At 38.0% G+C, this 17,908-nt stretch overlaps 1 protein-coding gene across 1 annotated transcript; it reads right to left on the bottom strand.

The window, feature by feature from the left end:
- Positions 1 to 3,536: 3,536 nt before the first annotated feature.
- DRAP1 (DR1 associated protein 1) lies at positions 3,537 to 17,849 on the bottom strand. Its single transcript, XM_075188703.1, has 7 exons — positions 17,688 to 17,849; positions 12,054 to 12,126; positions 10,796 to 10,889; positions 8,289 to 8,408; positions 8,031 to 8,121; positions 7,844 to 7,932; positions 3,537 to 3,762 (listed from the first exon to the last, which is right to left on the bottom strand). The coding sequence occupies exons 1-7, from the start codon at positions 17,727 to 17,729 to the stop codon at positions 3,630 to 3,632; spliced, it is 642 nt and encodes a 213-aa protein (XP_075044804.1). The 5' UTR covers positions 17,730 to 17,849; the 3' UTR covers positions 3,537 to 3,629.
- Between the last annotated feature and the right edge of the window lie 59 nt (positions 17,850 to 17,908).

Raw genomic sequence — 17,908 nt, 5'->3', positions numbered from 1 at the left:
TTACAGTGAGGACAGGAATTGGTAAATGGTGAGTGTTTTATTAAAATAACACTTTATTCAAATACATTAAAATTATGGTGTAAAATAAAGGATTTGTCCCAATATATTTCCAATAGAGACAAAAATAGAGGATGCTGGAAACGACTCATTAGTGAAATTTGTCCAGAGTACAACCACTGCTCGACAGCATGCATCTTAAACACTGGAACGCATGTAGTACGTTCTGGTACATGTGAAGAGTTTGTGGTCCCAAAGCGTTTATGTAGCTATTGCTTGTGTTAAATGGCTATCCAATCCTCTTATATTGCCTGTACAATCACTTCACTGATCCATCTGGACATAGCTTGTTTAGAAGGAGCATATCCTTTCTGACGTCCTGCAGGTATCACAAACTGTTAATTTGTCTTTCAGAATTCCTGTGTTCTAGCCAAGAGTATAAAGGGCACAACCATTAGCATATTCAAGGACTAAACTCAGGTCCCATGGAGCCACAAAAGCTCTGACTGAAGGGCATCCTCATACTGCTTGGAAATAATGTACAATTAGTTCTTCTTAAGTTAATTTGGTATCCAATAAGACACTTTGTGCTGACACTTGGACTTTTAATGTGGCCAAGTCACATTTCCTGGTACCCAGGCCCTTCCATGTTGTTGAAAATACCTAATACCTGGGTTGTTCCGATGCAGACTATTCTTTCTGACTTGCCCACATTAAGAATATCATTCAGATATGGCCGTATCTTTATGCCTGGTTTCCTTAATTCTGCTATGAATCTATCAAATACCTTAGGTTGTCTCCAGCCCGAAAATAGGCATGTAAACTAAAAATGGCAGACCATCATCCAGAATTTGAGAATTTCTGTGCTGTATTGCTACAAGAATATTTAAGTAAGCATCCTGAACGTCTAGGTCAAAAAATCCCGTCTATGGATGGCTTTTGCAATGAAATTCGCTAATTCCATTTGTACATGTACAAACTTGTTGAGTCTTCTCAAATACAAAATCGTGCTAATCTTTCTTGAAAAGGAACAGTCCAAAAAAACAAAACCTGCCTTCTTGCTCTGGGAAAACTTGATAATTTGTATTGATCTTCAATAGAGCCTTGTAAGACTTTTGCGTAACACTTCAAGCATTATTTTGCTTGCAATTTTTCTTTGGGATCTATTCTGTACCCACTGATCTTAAGAGTAAGACCACCCTTCTGCAAGTGTAAAATACTGCCCCCTATGGAGTTGCAGTAGAAATTAGTTTAACTTATCCTCCTAAACATATATATTTGCGCAACATTTCCACATTATCCAGATTAAACAACCTAAGTGTTTCTTTTTTTCGATTTTCTCCCAATTCATCACTAGAAGAATGTTCCATTATTTCTGGAGAATACCACTCAGAGTGTCAATCTTCCATAACTATGCTTCCTACTGATCTGGTTTTTAACTTGCAATGTGTGTATATATATATATATACACATACACACACACACACACACACACACACACACACACCTTCCCCCCCCCATTTAGAGACTTACCTGACAAGGATGTTCTTCAGCGATTTGGGATTGGCATTTTGTGGACACAGTGCTTTCCATTTGGACAGGGAATGCTGTTTGCAGCAGTTCAGAGTCCCGTAACTATTTCCTGGTACCCAGCGATGACTGTGTGTGTGCGCAGATGTGCAAACCCTGCTCCAGCACTCTTTAAGGCGCAATTTTTCAAATTACTCTGCAGTTACAAATGTGAGGGGACGTTTTTGTTTTACCTATCTCTAGCTAAACAAAACTTAAGCAAACCCATAGCATAGGCTGCCATGCAGGAGTGACTTTTTTGTATTCCTTAGTCTACATAAGTACACTTTATATATTTTTTCAGTACAATATTACAGTATATGCAGTTTTATTTTTTTTGGCCTCATGATTATTCCCATAGTTCCTGTCGCCCAATTAGTACAGCCTCAATTTTTTTACATCAAGCTTTAATTATCAAGTCCCCCAAAGATCACAAATTGAGATTTTTTTCTTTAAAGAATATATAAACCATCAGTTCTGTGCTTGGGGACAAAAGGGGGTAGCACCAGGCCAACAAGTTTTTCATCAATTTGGGACATTTACACAGTTACACAAACAAATTACACTCGCACAGAATGCATACAAGATGCATGAAAATGCCTTGGCATGCTTAGGAGGGAAGCTGCATTGTATGTTTTGTTTTTTCTTAAACTATGTTTCTTTTTATTAGTTTTAAAGAACCTTTTTTCCCCTCAGTACTTTTGTTATGCCTCATACAGTGAGGGGGGTAGCTTGATAAATCTACCTTGGTGCTATCTGGACCTATTACCAGCATGCATGCAACTGCCAATAAATCATCATCACCATTTATTTACAGCGGGTGAAATAAGTATTGAACACATCAACATTTTTCTCAGTAAATATACATTTAATGTGACTATTGTAATGAAATTTACACCGGATGTCCGCAACAACCTTTGGAATCAACACATGCAAAGAAATCAAACCATAGATGACCATAATTTAAGTTTTGTTTAATAGTTTACTGAGAAAAATGTTGATGTGTTCAATACTTTTTGCACCCGCTGTATATAGCGCCACCAATTCCATAGTGCTGTACAGAGAAGATTTGTCAGTCACATCAGTCCCCGCCCCATTGAAGCCGACAGTCTAAATATGCTAACAGACACACACTAGTGTTAATTTTGTCAGTGGCCGGTATGTTTTTGGAGTGTAGTAAGGTAATCCTGGATCTAATAATTTTAGTGGCAGATGAGAACCAATCTGGACCTCCTCTACACTCCCCCTGGGACACCAATCACACAGTTAATATATGGTAACAATACGATGACCAGGCATTCCTCTGCCATTGAATATGAAAATGTTTGCACTTTTGAATGCAGTGTTCTTGCAATCGGAGAGGTAGGAGCTGAGTGAGTGGCAGTCCTGGTTAAATGACGGTGGAGCATATAGGAGAGTATGGGAGTCATTAGGAGACAACTTAAAAATAATTGCCCCAGAGTTGCCCGAGACAACATGCCCATAACAATGATTAATCCCATCATCATACAAGCCCTTACTCCTCCTCCAGGCATGCCTCTAGCAGACAGTCACGCAAATTGGCAGTTCGGAAGCAAATTTGGAGGAAAGAATGAAAAGGGGTCACTTTCATCCACACACAGGTAATTACAGAAAATAAATGCAGTTCTTTAAATTCATAAAAGCCTGTCTGAGATTACATTTATGCTGCAACAGGAGATAAGGCTTGCTTTATGCATTCAATACATAGAGCAAAGATAAAATATTTGTTAAGAGGAAATGATATGTTACTATAACAATAAAATGGTTATGTGCTTGCGTAGAGAATATTTATCATGTATGTTTGGTAACCACGTATACTGTTGGCAGAACAAGGTGAAATGAACAATGCTTTATAGTTAACTCTGTATTACTAGAAAGATAACACAATTAATTTGTTTCCTCCACCTCCTTTTTTAATAAATTTAAGAACACATTTACCCCACCCACCCCCGACCCCAGGCCTTGAGGCCCAGTTTAAAAACCAAAATAAAAGAACAAAACCAAATAACTGAAAACGGAATTTAAATTGGTCTGTCCAGAGGCTACGAGTCATAATCCTCCTCTTCTTCGCAGCCAGCGGGAAGCAACGGAGCTGGCATGGTGGGCATAGCAGAAGGTGCCGTGGGCATCACTGGTACAGAATGAAAGTGTAGGAAGGATGGAGCCGAAGGAGGACTGGGAACAGAAAAGAGATGCAACAGTTAGAACATTGAAAAGAAATTGTGTTAGAACTAATGTATAAAAGTAACAAGATTAAAGAATTATGATGGCCCTTACACACCAGAGTTCACTCCAAGCTTAAATATACATACAAGCCTTTATACAAACTCTAGATTTACAAAATCCAATATGTTACAACAGTTTCTCTGAAACCACCAAACGCATGTTTTCCAGGTCTAGAGTGCAGGTATCTATTGACGGACTCATTCTAAGATTCACATTCAGAATATTTTCTGGAATAAACAGACAATTCCTACAGATTTTATCCTCCCACCCATTTTCAGAGTACAACGCAGAGAGGGAAGGCTGTATGTTACTTTCTTATTGAAGAAGCACAAATTGAGAGACATTAAACTCAAAATGTTCTTTTCTTTGTGTGCAGGAAAACAAATGTGAAAGCCTTTTGTTCTATTTTGGACATTTCTGTGAGAGAACAGGAGTTTGCATATACCAGGCAGTCATTGTGACTTTACCCAAGGCCAAGTGGATAGGACATAATAAAATGTAAAAGTTTTCTTTTCATGCAATTGTTGCAGGTAACTGTGTTTTACTTAGCTTTATAGTTAGAACTATGTTTTATCCAAATATATTCGTCCTAAGTTCACAAAGACTTATTGTTTATTATTATTATTATTTATTATTATTATGTAAGGCACCACACAGTGCTCTGCAACGACAGACAGTAGGGAATACAGGACATATAAAAAAGGTAGAAAAAATAAATACAGGCATGAAAACAATTGGTAGGGGCGGCCCTGCTCACAAGAAAGCTTACATTGGCCTATACTTCCCTTTGGACAAAAATATTCTATTGAAATGCTAATAGGCGCAATTTCTCCACAAAAAAAGCAATAAAAAAAAAAAAAAAGCAGTGCAACCGCTGGTGGTTCTCTTATATGTAGAAGGATAACTGGTGGACATTGATGCACAATATCAATATTGGGCTCTTAAATTGCACTTCTAAATGATGCAGGCAAAGTGTGGCACTACGAAAGGGGTAGTACTGGAAAGGGCTTCTAAAGTGATAAACCCTTTTACATTAAATAGTGATTAGAAGCAAATTAAAAAAAACCAAAAACATTCAAATGTTAAATTTACCAATCAAACTGAAATCCAATGAATAAAAAGCTTTATCTTTACCAAGAAATAAATCACACAAATTATACAACTGACCTTTTATGCGAGCAGTAATGAAATACTATCTCCGCTATACAATATATCTTGCGTAACAGCCAGTCAGAATCACAGTACTTGAGAGCTGCAGCTCTTTCCTCAGGATTACTTGCAGTATGCGCAGCCAATCAAGTGGCCACAGCTGGAATCCTGACTGTACACATCAGTCATAAGTAACCTGAAATTTTCAGGCAAAAGCAGAATTTTGCAACAGAAAACCAGATGCCCATGTGAAATGAACTTTGCTCAATTCAGTAACCCTTTCACTGCTTCAAGTTCATCCTAAATTTGCACCTCAGGTGGCCCCCCCTATTTTACACACTGCTGTGCTGTATTCGTATCACCATGAATTAATTTTAGGTTTACTGTGCCCAAGTGAATTTTATATACTTTGTGAGTTATTGAGCTCTCTTTTGGTACCAATGCCATCTTTCTTTTTCATCACCTAAATAACAACAAAAAAAAACCCAACAACAAAAAGCTATTAGAAGCAGACGTTAAAGCCACACTTTTGAATATGTAATGCAGAGGCCAGAATCTATTCCCACTAATCTTTTAAATCAATAAGCATTCTGTGGAAGTGTATCTATGACAATCAGCAACACATGGGAGCACTATGTCTGACTGAAAAGTGGAAAATCTTTAAAGACAATGGTACACTTCAGCATACATACCCAAGTGGCATTACATCCACCCATGGTACGTTGTCATGGATTTATTTAGCTTAAAACCCATCACCTGGAGCCAATTAGCTACTCTCCCTCACCAAAGCCCCAAGGGCTTCTCTATGCAAGTGTTTATTCCCCCCAAGCCTCTGTACATCTCACTGCCCTGGACAAAAAACAGGGCAGTGAAATAGGTGTTATGAGCAGGAGTCACAGGATTCCATGAATGCGGGTTACGATTGGTTCTTGCCATTTTAAAGTGGTGTTAACCACTGTAAACGGTAACGCAGCTTTAAGTGAACCTCAAAATAGTTAGCTGGTGATCAAAATGAGAAATGTGGACCAAATTGAAAAAAACAAAACAAAAACACGGTTCAGAGTCCATCCAAAATTTGTAAAAAGTACAGTAATGGCAGAGATCAATAGATCACAATTTGAAAGTTTACAAAACAGAGCACAGGGCAATGCATTCCATATGGATGTCAAGATGGCCAAGAACTGCAGCTGAATTATACAAGATTATTCATCCACATTTCAGATATCACACACTGTTATATCAGTTTCCCCGTTTATGTAAACATCAGTAACATTCTCAGTCATAACCAAGTTTGATTCATGTATTATCTGGATTGGGGATTGTGAGACAAACAGCATAGGTCTTAGGGGCAGGTCTTTTGGGCATCCCTTAAAGCATCTATATTAGGTGTATTATTTTCTCTATCCGTTTGCAAATGTTGAACAAATTCTGACTAAAAATAGTTCAGTTTCTTAAAGCATTGTTGGTGGCAGATAGGTAATATTTATTACTTGAGGTGTTCATTGTTTACGATACAGAGTAATTGTGCACTTAGGATGCATATCTTGGGCAGAAAGATGGCTTTGGTTGCATATGGTGTAAAAGCAGATACTCTTCACTGTCTTGAACTCTGCCACATAGAGATTTGGAATTTCCACAGTTTTGAAAATTAAGTGAGTGGATAGGGCAGTGATCATCAGGCAACAGGGTGTCCAATCCCCCTGCTGCTCAATACAAACCTTAGAAACCGTATGCCCTGCTCCATGAACGCTGAATTTGAGTGGACCATAAAAGGATGCACTGCTATGTAAGTGGGGAAAGGAACAGGAACTCAAAATGCAGTGGGAAGAGCAGAGACATTCCTTGGACATTAAGGAAGACACTTGACCAGTTTTTGGATGAGTTACAAATCAAAAATAGATAATAATTGATTACATAAGCATTCACCTATTTTTGCTACCTGGGGCAACCAAATGACTTCAGAGGTCACTTAACTGTTTAGAGTACATCTGTGTACAATTAAATTGTGTTCATGGATTTCAAAATAAATACACCTGTCTGTGACAAGTCCCACAGGGGGTTAGTGCATTTCCAATCAAAAAATGATGGAAAAGCAGCAATTATGGTAAAAGGATATAGGAAAATGAAGTATCCACAGAAGCATGGTCAAAACCATCATAAAGAAATTACATTCTTCAAAACTAAGCACCTATGCTTTTGTTATGGAGGCCTTAATTACACGATATTCATAAAAGTCATCATGATAATAATGGAAAATAGGGAAACAGTAACGTTAAAAAACACCCATAATACTGAAAAAGCGTGTATAATATAATAGTAATATAGTACATACAAATTATTTCTCTGGTGTTACTACCTGCTGTGACAACAAAGCAAATACAGCTACCTGGTCCTGGAAGAAAGTGAAATTGCTTATACATTGGGGTATATTTATTTTACAACATCCAAAAACACTGAATATAGCCCGATAACTATTGCTGTGACACATGTCCTTACCTAACTTGGTTTTAAACATAAAGGAAGAAAAATATCGGATGTAGCATATATTAGAATAATTATAAGATCTGCGCCCTACTTCTACCCATTGCCCATAATACAATTACAAAGCCTGGTAGTTAAAATGTTGTGTACTGCAAGTCTGCAATATAACTGCTGCACGAGGAAAGAAAGCACCAACTACCATGTGGGACATGGTTAGGGTCTTAAACTGGACAGCACCTTTAAATTGTAGCGCAACCTTACGCAATGTTATTGCAAAAAAAAAAAAAAAGTTATTTTGAGTTGCTTTCAAAAGTTGCAATACACATACCATATAAAACGCAATCTTGTTTAAGGCTCCACATAGTCTTCAGAGTTACCCTAAACAATCACATGAATTTACCTTTGAAATGTGGCGTGTGATTGGATAGTTGCAGCTGGGGTAGTACACATTTCTTCTTCTCCGTCTGTTTCTGTACCTTCAGAATCATCCTGTTAAGGAGGAAGATTTATACATCAACATTGCTAAAAAGAGATTCACTAAATGGTATGTAAAAAACAAAATGTATAATGATAAAAGAATGGCCCACCTCTTGCTCCGAATCAGTCTCAGATTGTTTTTTATCCTTTCCTTTCATAGTTGTACCTCCATTCTTTCGACTACTTCCTGGTTTTCGACCCCTTAGGGAAAATTCAAGAATAGCCATTAACACAAGATATCATTGTGAATCTTAACTATTTAAAAAAAAATTAAAAAAAAATCACAATGATGTGATCATCAAGCTGCAGCAGCTAAAGCGGACAGAAAAACCTTGTCAGTAGAGGTATATAACAGGTCCATTTCTTACCTCCGTGACACTCTCTCCCCCTCTGTGTGATTGTCTTCATTCTCTCCCTGGATATCTGGGACAGTGGCAACAAGATCCTTTAGGAAGTCAAATTGCTGCTCAAGCTCTATACACTGCTTCCTGTCAATGATGAATGGAAGAAACAAGATTTGTTAATATAAGTCGATTAGGAAAGGTCTTCTTAATATATGAACAGGATCTTCAATGTAAATAAAAGCTTGGCTGACATTATATTGCTTATTTACAATTAGACTATATTAATGGTTTTCCCATCCACAAAGAAGCCAAAATGACAAAGTTAGTGAACAGCGCCACTAAAAAATCAGCACTATAAAAAGTGCTGATGATTATGCTGGTGCTACAGAAAAGAGGATTTGATGATACCCACGTAAAATCAATTTTTCTGAGTAAGCAGTGTCCCCCAGATGGAATCAAACTGCTGACAAGCTATTATTATTATTATTTATTTATAGGGCGCCACTAGGTATCCGTAGCGCCGTACAGGGACAGACAGAAATACGGTACAGGGTGAGACATCACGGAACAGTTAACAAAAAGCACAGTATCTCAGAAGCTCCAAGTACAGCTAGATGACAGGCGAGAGCCCCAGCGGGGTAGAAGGGCCTCACGGAAGAGACAAGGAGCTGGAGAGCAGAGTTAAGGTGGTGGAGAACAGAAGGAGAGGAGGCCCTGCTCGAAGGAGCGTACAATCTAAGGGGAGGGTAGGACGGACAGAGACGCAAGGGTAGGAGGAGGAAAGAGGAGGAAGAAAGCTATATCACCTCTGCAACCCCGTGTAAACTTCAGTGTGTAATACAAAAAAAAAAAAAAAAAAAGCCCGAAGGAAGGGACTTAACACCCAAAGAATAAATACATAGAATAAAGAATAATCAATCCCAGTTTTCCATGAGTCGGGTGCTTCTGCAAGCCCTTGCTCCTTGGCTTATTTGACTCTTTTCATTCTTTTTGAGACCCATAAAACAGGGTTGGCCGGCTTCTAAGCAGACCATCGTTAGGTACATTACACCATTAAGCAGGCTTTTGTCGGTTCTGATCTGCCTGCCGTATTGCAGCCCATTTCACCCGCTTGGTCAGGGTTTCTTGGGTTGCGCATAACGGATTTTCAGTGGATCAGCTTTGTCGGACGGCCACTAGATTCTGTTCATACTTCCACTAAATTTTAGTTTACACAGGTTGCAGAGGGGATATAGCCTGTCAGCGAGTGGCTACTTCTTGTTCCCTCATACAACCCCATGGTAAGCAGTGTCCCCCAGATGCAAGAGAAATATTATTAAATACACTTGTTTGAATATAGTTGTGTTGCTAAGTAATTTGTCTTTTTAAATCACATCCTGGCTTACTGTATATACACTTTAATTCTATTCCTGGCATGGTCAGCCGTAACAAACTTTGATAACATACTCAGTCATCATAATCTAGAGAAATTAATGAATTAGTTGCCCATTGACCTAAGAATTGACCTTTACGGACCCAAATGTCCAGAATTACCAGACCTAAAGATTATTTATAAACTGCAAAAAATATGGGGCCACTTTAAAATACAGCTAATTGACAATTAAGATAAAAGTGCACAACCACTTTCCAGTGTTTGGAAACTCCTTTATAGGTGGATAACGAGCATGGCTGCACAGCCCATTCACTTTTATTTTAGGATCACTTTCTTCATTAATTTCAACTTTCACCCTAAACTACATTGTTTAAAGAACTCTTTCCTGCATAACTGCAACAGTCACCTCTGGTTAGCCAGAAAACTCAAATTATTTTGTGAACAGAAAAGGGCAGTGCGGGTCTCTACACACCAGCTCATTTAAATAATCCTGTCCCACAAAATTAAATGAACCCGCAGATCAAAACTGATCAGCACTTAGAAGGAACATTTATGATCCACTAAACTCCTCAAATCAGATGGTGCTAACTTTTCAACCCATGAAGAGCCTCATATTTTGGCCCCTGTCAGTAGAAAATAAAATCCAAAACACAGTTTGTGGAAAAAGAATATTTCTGTCCTATACCATTCTATTTTGAAACAAGCAAATGTATTTTCAAAACTGATCATTTTTAAAAAAGACTGGTTATCATTGCTTATTGGAGACCATATAAAAGTCCAGGACTGAGAAGTAAAACTATCATCACCTTCATCACAATTGACAGATAACATCAACCTAAAGTGACATTGACCCAGTTCTATTTCAAAGACATGAAGATAAAGCTGAAACTTGGCAGGCGATTCCAATGTTTTGCCAAGACAGCATATGATTACTATGCATGTTATATTTTAATCAGAAATACATAAAAAGGCACATTGCAGAGTTTTCTTTTTTAATCAATGCCGACACAACAACGGCAGTAATACACTGATGGTGTAATAAAAAGTGAAAAGTTATTAATACCCATTGATCAACTATCTTGATGCCACACATGCAGACACAAACAGATTGATATTTTTTTTCTAGAAGAATGGAAAAGTGGGAGACAGCAAAACTCACAGGTGTGACGTAGTCATGGTCTTAGCGCTTCGAGATTGTGTGACCTGACAAGCCTTCTTCAGGAGTGACTCAAGGAACAGCTCAAGTGCACGAGCTATGGGAGTGTCAAGGAGTTTAATTATGCAGTAACATATACAATAGCTTGTGTTCCTGTAACAGTAGTATTAATTTGCTACCTATAAGTTACAAAAATTGTTTGCCTCCAACTTAGTACAACTCTGAATCTGCTAATTCCTTAAATACTGTCCACTACCACAATCGTCCAAGGATGGAGGGGTGTAACTTCCAAACGTCACACCTTACAAAAGTCAGAATAGGATGGAATGAACTCAACAGAAGAAAACTACAGAAACTAAAATTAAAAAAAACACAAGCTCATTTACCACCCTAAACTGGACCCATCAAATCATTATGTCCTTTTAGATGACGATTGTATTAATCTCAGATTTGCAAACAAAATACAAAATTTTATTTTTATACCGCAACCATCTTTTTATTTTTTAAAGAAACTGTACTAGTGCACACCTAAACCTCTACACTTTTTGTTTAATACAATGCCTGCATCATCAGGATGAAACAGGGAAGCCAAAGTAAAACAAATAAATAAATGTTAGGATTGGCTACAACATGGCAAATATTAGTGCGCTATTCCAAAATTGTTAATTCAGGGTCCCTACATAATTTTAGATATACCCAGGAAATAATCATAGCAAGCTGTAAGGTTAGCGTTTGTCAGATAAACAGTGATTCAAAATTCACCTCACATAGTCTGACAATGCATACAGTGGTAAAATAATTCTATACACCTACATAAAACACCAAAACCGCCAAATGAAGAAGAAAAAAAACCAAACAAAACATAAGCTACAGGAGTACCTTTGAGTCACGAAGAAGCAGCTTTACATTGGCTCAAAAAAAGCTTTGTCCTTAGGTTTCTTACATTACCTCTTAATGTCTGCCATGTACATGTACTCCTCCCATACACGCCACTAACATTGGACCGGGCCTGTCATTGACAGCCAAAGGACCCGGAAAGAGGCAGAAACCAACTAATATAGTTCCTGCCTCTTCAATCACCAGCACACTGCAATCAAATAAAACAGTCTATGAATGCAAAAGTGCAAAGAATGATTAAAAAAAGGGTATGATAATAATAAAATGCAAAAATAGGTTGTCATGGATGGATGAAATCTCTCTGGATATGAAGGGAATATCAGATCTTGTACCTATCTATGCATCACGTATTAGCAAAGGATACAAATGATGACGGGAACAGCAGCAGCAACTTTGCCAATTTCTTCATCGGTCTGCATAATCTTCTTTATCCTTGCCTTAAAGAGAATATAGCTCAGGTGAGACAAAAACATATATATATATATATATATTTTTTTTTTTTTACAATACAGAGTGTGTGGGGTAGAAATCTATTATAGGAAGTGATGGGGAGTTCTTTTTTTTACCATACCACATAACCCACACATACAGTTGGAAACTTGGAGGCTAAATCCAATTTGCAAAGTTTGGTGTACATGAAATTAGTTTTAGATTAATATTTTGAATCAGAGCTCATAGAGGAGCCATTCAAGTTTCAAGTACAATAAAGTCAATGGATCCGCAGTTGGTAGAATCCCTGCAGAACCAAAGTGAAAAGATGCACATTAGTACAAAATGCCAGTACTTCTTTAAAATGGTCACAGGACTGGAAATAATAGCAATTATTACAAATGTATTAAAACAAAAAGAAAACATAAAAACTATAAATTCAAACAAAGTTAATAAAGAAAAAACTCCACACTTCCAAAAAACAGTCAATTTATACACAAAGAAGAAAATTATTTAATCACAGCTCACAAAGCCTCCAAACTGCTCTTAAAATAGAGAAAGAAACTTAAAAGGAGATGTCCTGGATTAAATGCGCAATTTATTGTTTATACACAGATGTCCATCACTGGCATACACAGGGAAAACCTTACCAGATCCATAATCAATAAGAGTTGAGAACTGAAGGTAGGATGACACAGCTGGCCAGCTGTAAGTGAAAGCCACACTCATAAATAGAATGAGCTGCACTAACCAAGGAAGGTGGAAAGATTACCACGTGTTTACAAGGACATGAGATACCAAGCTACTGCTTCCATTACGGTCATTGTCTGTGGCCAGATGAGAGAAAAATTCTGTACTTTCCACATGCCTGCAACTGCTATGGGACCAAAGCTGGAGGGCCTCCTCATCATGTCCCATTTGGATGTGTTCATCTCACCCTTCAGTGGAACCTAGGGGTCCATAGAAAATGTTGCTGAGGCCAACAAATATTTAGTTATAGAGCTGCCTCCACTGTTAGCACCATTCACACCAAGGCAAAATGTTTGCAGACATCAGTGAAAATTGTTGTCCACGCTGTTGGATATCTTGGATAAAAGCTATATAATAGTAGAAAGAAGATACCCTAACATGTCATTGGACTGCATTGCTAGATCGTGTAATGGCTTGCGCAAATATACTTGCAGCTCCTGTCAGTAAGGGATAGTTATTAATTGCCCATGTGACAAAGTTGTCCTTTATTCCAGCGATTACAAATCTGTAGAAAAGCCTGTTTGTTACGATTTTTCTTACAAACTCTGGAGACAAGCCGCTCCTGTCCTTGTCAGAGTCCAGAGCCTAATCAACATAAGATATGCTTTTGTCTTGGTGCACTTGAATCCAATGTGCTTAAAAAGTATGTGGGCTGCTGTGATGCATGAATAAAAAAGCAGAGCACTTTAAACAAACATAGTAGTATTAAGAAAAGCTGCCAAATAGCCATTTACAAATTATTCACAGACAAGAATAAAAGAAAATAAGAAGAAAGAGGCATTATATTTATAACAACTGTATGAACAAGAAGAAATAATCATTTAATACACTGTTGAGGTACTCTAAGTGTTGAGTGAGGGAAGGTATAAAATAACTGTTCTAATGGGAGAGGGAAAAAATACATTACTTACAAACACAGCTTAACGAAAAGCAATAAACATAAGACAATATCCATGGATGGGTGAAAATAAGACACTTGCACGGATATTTTAGCAAAAAATACTCTTATGTACAAACATCAACTGTATAACAATGTACTCAAAATGCAAATGCAATAAAAACTCCTGAGGTATAAAGTACCGCGGGGAGGCACATGGTGTGGCCATCACACCTTAACATAAAACATTTAATTAAAGCAAGAGACTGGTCTGTAACAACATATCGGTTGGCATTTCAAACAAGTGTTACAAGCTATAACAAGCAAATCTGAGAATAAAACAGGAGGGAGCTGGGGACTGCACGAGCAGGCTCAGAGGACCGCATATGGCCTCAGGGCCGATTGTTGCCCATCGCAGACATAAAATGTGCCCAACTGAGATCCAGAATGTTCCATTATAGACCCATGGGACCATAAACTCAAAGCTATTCAAATCTCATCTGCACAGAACATTGTGTAGCCAGCACACAGCAGAATATAGTGGTACTATCCATCACTTCAGATAAACTTGATTAGTTCACCCCCCTTACTGCAATTTATTTTTCTTTGTGAATGAAAGGAAAATATATCCGAAGTACACACTCTACAGGGAAAGCACTGTCTGTGCCGTCCTTAAGTACAAGACTATTATGCCAAAGGCTAAACCCAACATCTAGGCCTCACAAGAAAAAGGAGTTAGGTGAAATTATACAACTATATTGATGTGCTGTGGCTTTATGGATTTTCTTGTTGAACACATTTACAAAATACGTGTATCTAAAGCGAGTGGGAAATATTTCCCAAATACATATGGACAGACAGACTAAAAGTAGTAATGCATTTCCTTTCAAGTTAGTTTAATGCTGTCTACAAGATTAAAGAATATGTAATGATTAGAAGAATAGCTATTAGTACAAGTTTATATTACAATTTGAAATTAGTTTTATTAACAAAGTTGTTGTTTTTTTCATAGTACAAATATTAAAAGTAACAGTACAAAATTAAGACATGATGAAATGCAATTGGTAATACTTGAACTAAACAGAAGATAGCCCAATTTGAAATATGAAAATATCAAATTACATTTCCATTGGAAGAATGAAATCTGTCACATCTTGGATGTATATACTTAAAAAGGGGGAATGATTTAGCACACCTTGTATGTAATAAGGGATGACTGTATAGAAACAATATAATTTACATGATGGTGCTAGTAAATCTGCCTGCAAAGCTCCCCATTTAGTGCATCTTCACTATTTGCTTCATATTTCCAATATCCTTTTACCTCCTCCAAAAACTCACTCTGTAATGTACCATAACTTATTTGTGATAATTCTCTCACAATGCAATAGCTTGGGGCATGACTTAATGACAAGGTATTTGTGTGACAGCATTGGTGGTGCAGTCATGTTCAGGATGGTCAGAAAATATGTCAGAGAGCAGGCAAAGATGCAGGAGTCACAACCTACAAATATTTGCTCATAATCTGCTAAGAGGGACAACCGAAATATATGTCTAGCACAGGGCCAAGAACTAGGTAGCCAAAGGTCTACTAAATTATTTCCTAATACTTGTGAGACTTCTCTGTTTAGATCAATGCATCACAAGATACGCGTGATTGGCTCCTGAATGATGAAGTTTTAGGTTAACATCCCTTCAAGATATTGTAAGCAAATTTAGAGTTACACTTATGAGCTGGCTTACTGAAAAGCAGTCCAATAACCTTAACAAAACAGTGCTTTAGAAAAACGTTGCCTTCCCAAATGGAAGGTCTTCATTAAGTTTTTGTGTTATGAAGTACCGCTTCTCCGATTTATGGGGTGAGTATGTAACAGGAAGTCAACCTGCGTAAAAGTGTCCCTAGTAAGTTCCCCTGAAGCCAATGAGACAAGCACCAACAATCTAGAGATATTTGTTAAAAGAGAAACAGAAACCTTGCATAACAAGCACACAAATAGATCCAGTAGATTCTTCGGTACGGAAAATATCTCATAATGAGTGTATATTACAAACATATGTATATCGCTATGTGGAACAAGTTCTGCACGAAAGCCCTCCGTTGACTAGCAGAACAACCCCTTCCGTGCACAAAGTTCCCAAGCATCAATCCATCGGTCCCTCCAGACGGAGAAGCCTGCAGTGGATCGAGAGCTTCTAGTTAGATTGCTTCAAAAGGAGAAATGATGTAGTCCTGCCAATAAGAAGGTATGGGTGATGTCACATGCAATGGTTTACAAAAGCCCGTCACTCACAGCAGCAATCAAGGTTGACGAATCAGGGTGTAAATTTCAAAGGTGAAACTCTAAAGAAAGAGCCGAGGCATCTTTCTTTCCACCTTTTTTAATCTGTACACACTAATTCTTTATCACATTGATTTTATTACTCTATATTCCGCTGTAAACTCATTATCATACTATAGTAATATTATAGAATTTTTATAAGTTTAAATAAAGTTGAAACAAGATTTATTTTATGATAAAAAAAAAAATGGGGCTATATAACTCCTTTCCAGTATCAGAACTCTTTTTATGCTTTCTTTCTGTTTGTGATTTTGTATATTGTTCTGTGAGTGCACCCCTTTAATAGAATTTAAGGGATTCATACCAGTATAAAGTAATAACACCTTAAGATATATCTAGTGCAAATATGGCTGTTTATTTCAAATGTAGAACAGAGGTGATCAACTCCAGTCCTCAAGAACCACCAACAGGTCATGTTTTCAGGATTTCTTTAATCATGCACAGGTTAGTTAATCTATTTTGCTGGGTCTGTAATCAGCTCATCCATTTCTACAGGGAGATATCCTGAAAATATGACCTGTTGGTGGTACCTGAGCACTGGGTCTGAGCACCCGATATAGAACTTATGCATAGTTAGGAGATGGGGATGAACCTGTGTAGTTGGGAGAGAACCAATGACATGGAGAACATATTAAGAACAGGTTGATTATTATTCAATGTGGGACAGTTAATGGAAGAGAATGAGCATGAAAAACAATCAACTTGATCAGACGTCTGCGATTGGAACACAGCCAAGAAAAAGATGTAAATCTACGGGGCTTATTCAATGGTCAGCGGAAACACCGAAAATCCTGCAGTCCGCGCACTATTACCGTTATTACGGTAATAGTTTTTGGAAAAGCCGTTGGAACAGTAATTTTCTCGGTGGATTTCAGCTCACAGATCCCTGAGCTGAAATCCAGCTGTAGTTTTTACGCGGCGGGATCTCGGAACAGTTGAATACGCCCCTACGGGCGCTAAAAGAGAAGATGACTCTGCCCAAAGGGGAAGAGTCAAGTGATACATGAACCCATGCAATGGAAAGCATTTAGATTGTGCAACAGGAAACTATCAAGGGATAGTAGAGAATCTAAGGGGGGAGCTAGGGCTATAAGATGGGGGTAAAATGTGAGACAACTACAGGTTAGAGAAGGCCTGTGATATAGGGGAACCTTTTAAAAATGTAGATGAGCTAGGGACACTGAGGAAAGGAGAGCAGTTAAGAGACGGGGGAGTACCCGTGTGAAGGAGGAAGCTAAAGGGGTACAGTTGAACACAGTGAACAGGCGAGAGCAAACCTGTGAAACTTAGGAAGCCTGAAGGAAGGGGGAGGGTGAACCTATGCATGTGAACAGCTAAATAAAGAGGATAATCCCGTGCAATTGGGGTGAATATTTACAAAGGTGGCGTAAAAATAAGATATCTGAACTATAAAATCAATGAAAGCAAAAATGGAAAATTTCGATTAACAAAACGAATCATTCAAGCCGATAGCATGTAACATAAACAAGCCAGTTCAGGACATCTCCTTAGAGAGGCACTGTGGAGAATTTCCGGATAGCGGTACCAGGAAAATCCGAGGTTGTTCAGAGGAACGTAATCAAAAACTAGGCCACACACCCACCGGCGGAAAACGAGCGTTGTACTTCTTCTTCTTGCTTGGCATCGTCGATTGAATATAGTCTCACCCACCAAGGATTGCAAACGGGGAGAACAATTCAGAGACCACAACCGCCTAGAGGACTGTCAATCTATGTCTGCCCAGAGCTGTTTAATAAAGTTCATCCTATTGTTAAAACAAAAAAAAACAAAAAAAAACAGCGTTCTAGTAGTAGGATATTGTAC

This window comes from Mixophyes fleayi, chromosome 10 (assembly GCF_038048845.1).
Source record: "Mixophyes fleayi isolate aMixFle1 chromosome 10, aMixFle1.hap1, whole genome shotgun sequence".
NCBI lineage: Eukaryota > Metazoa > Chordata > Amphibia > Anura > Limnodynastidae > Mixophyes > Mixophyes fleayi.
Note: the sequence above shows the minus strand (reverse complement) of the source record. Positions and strands in the feature narration are given on the sequence as shown.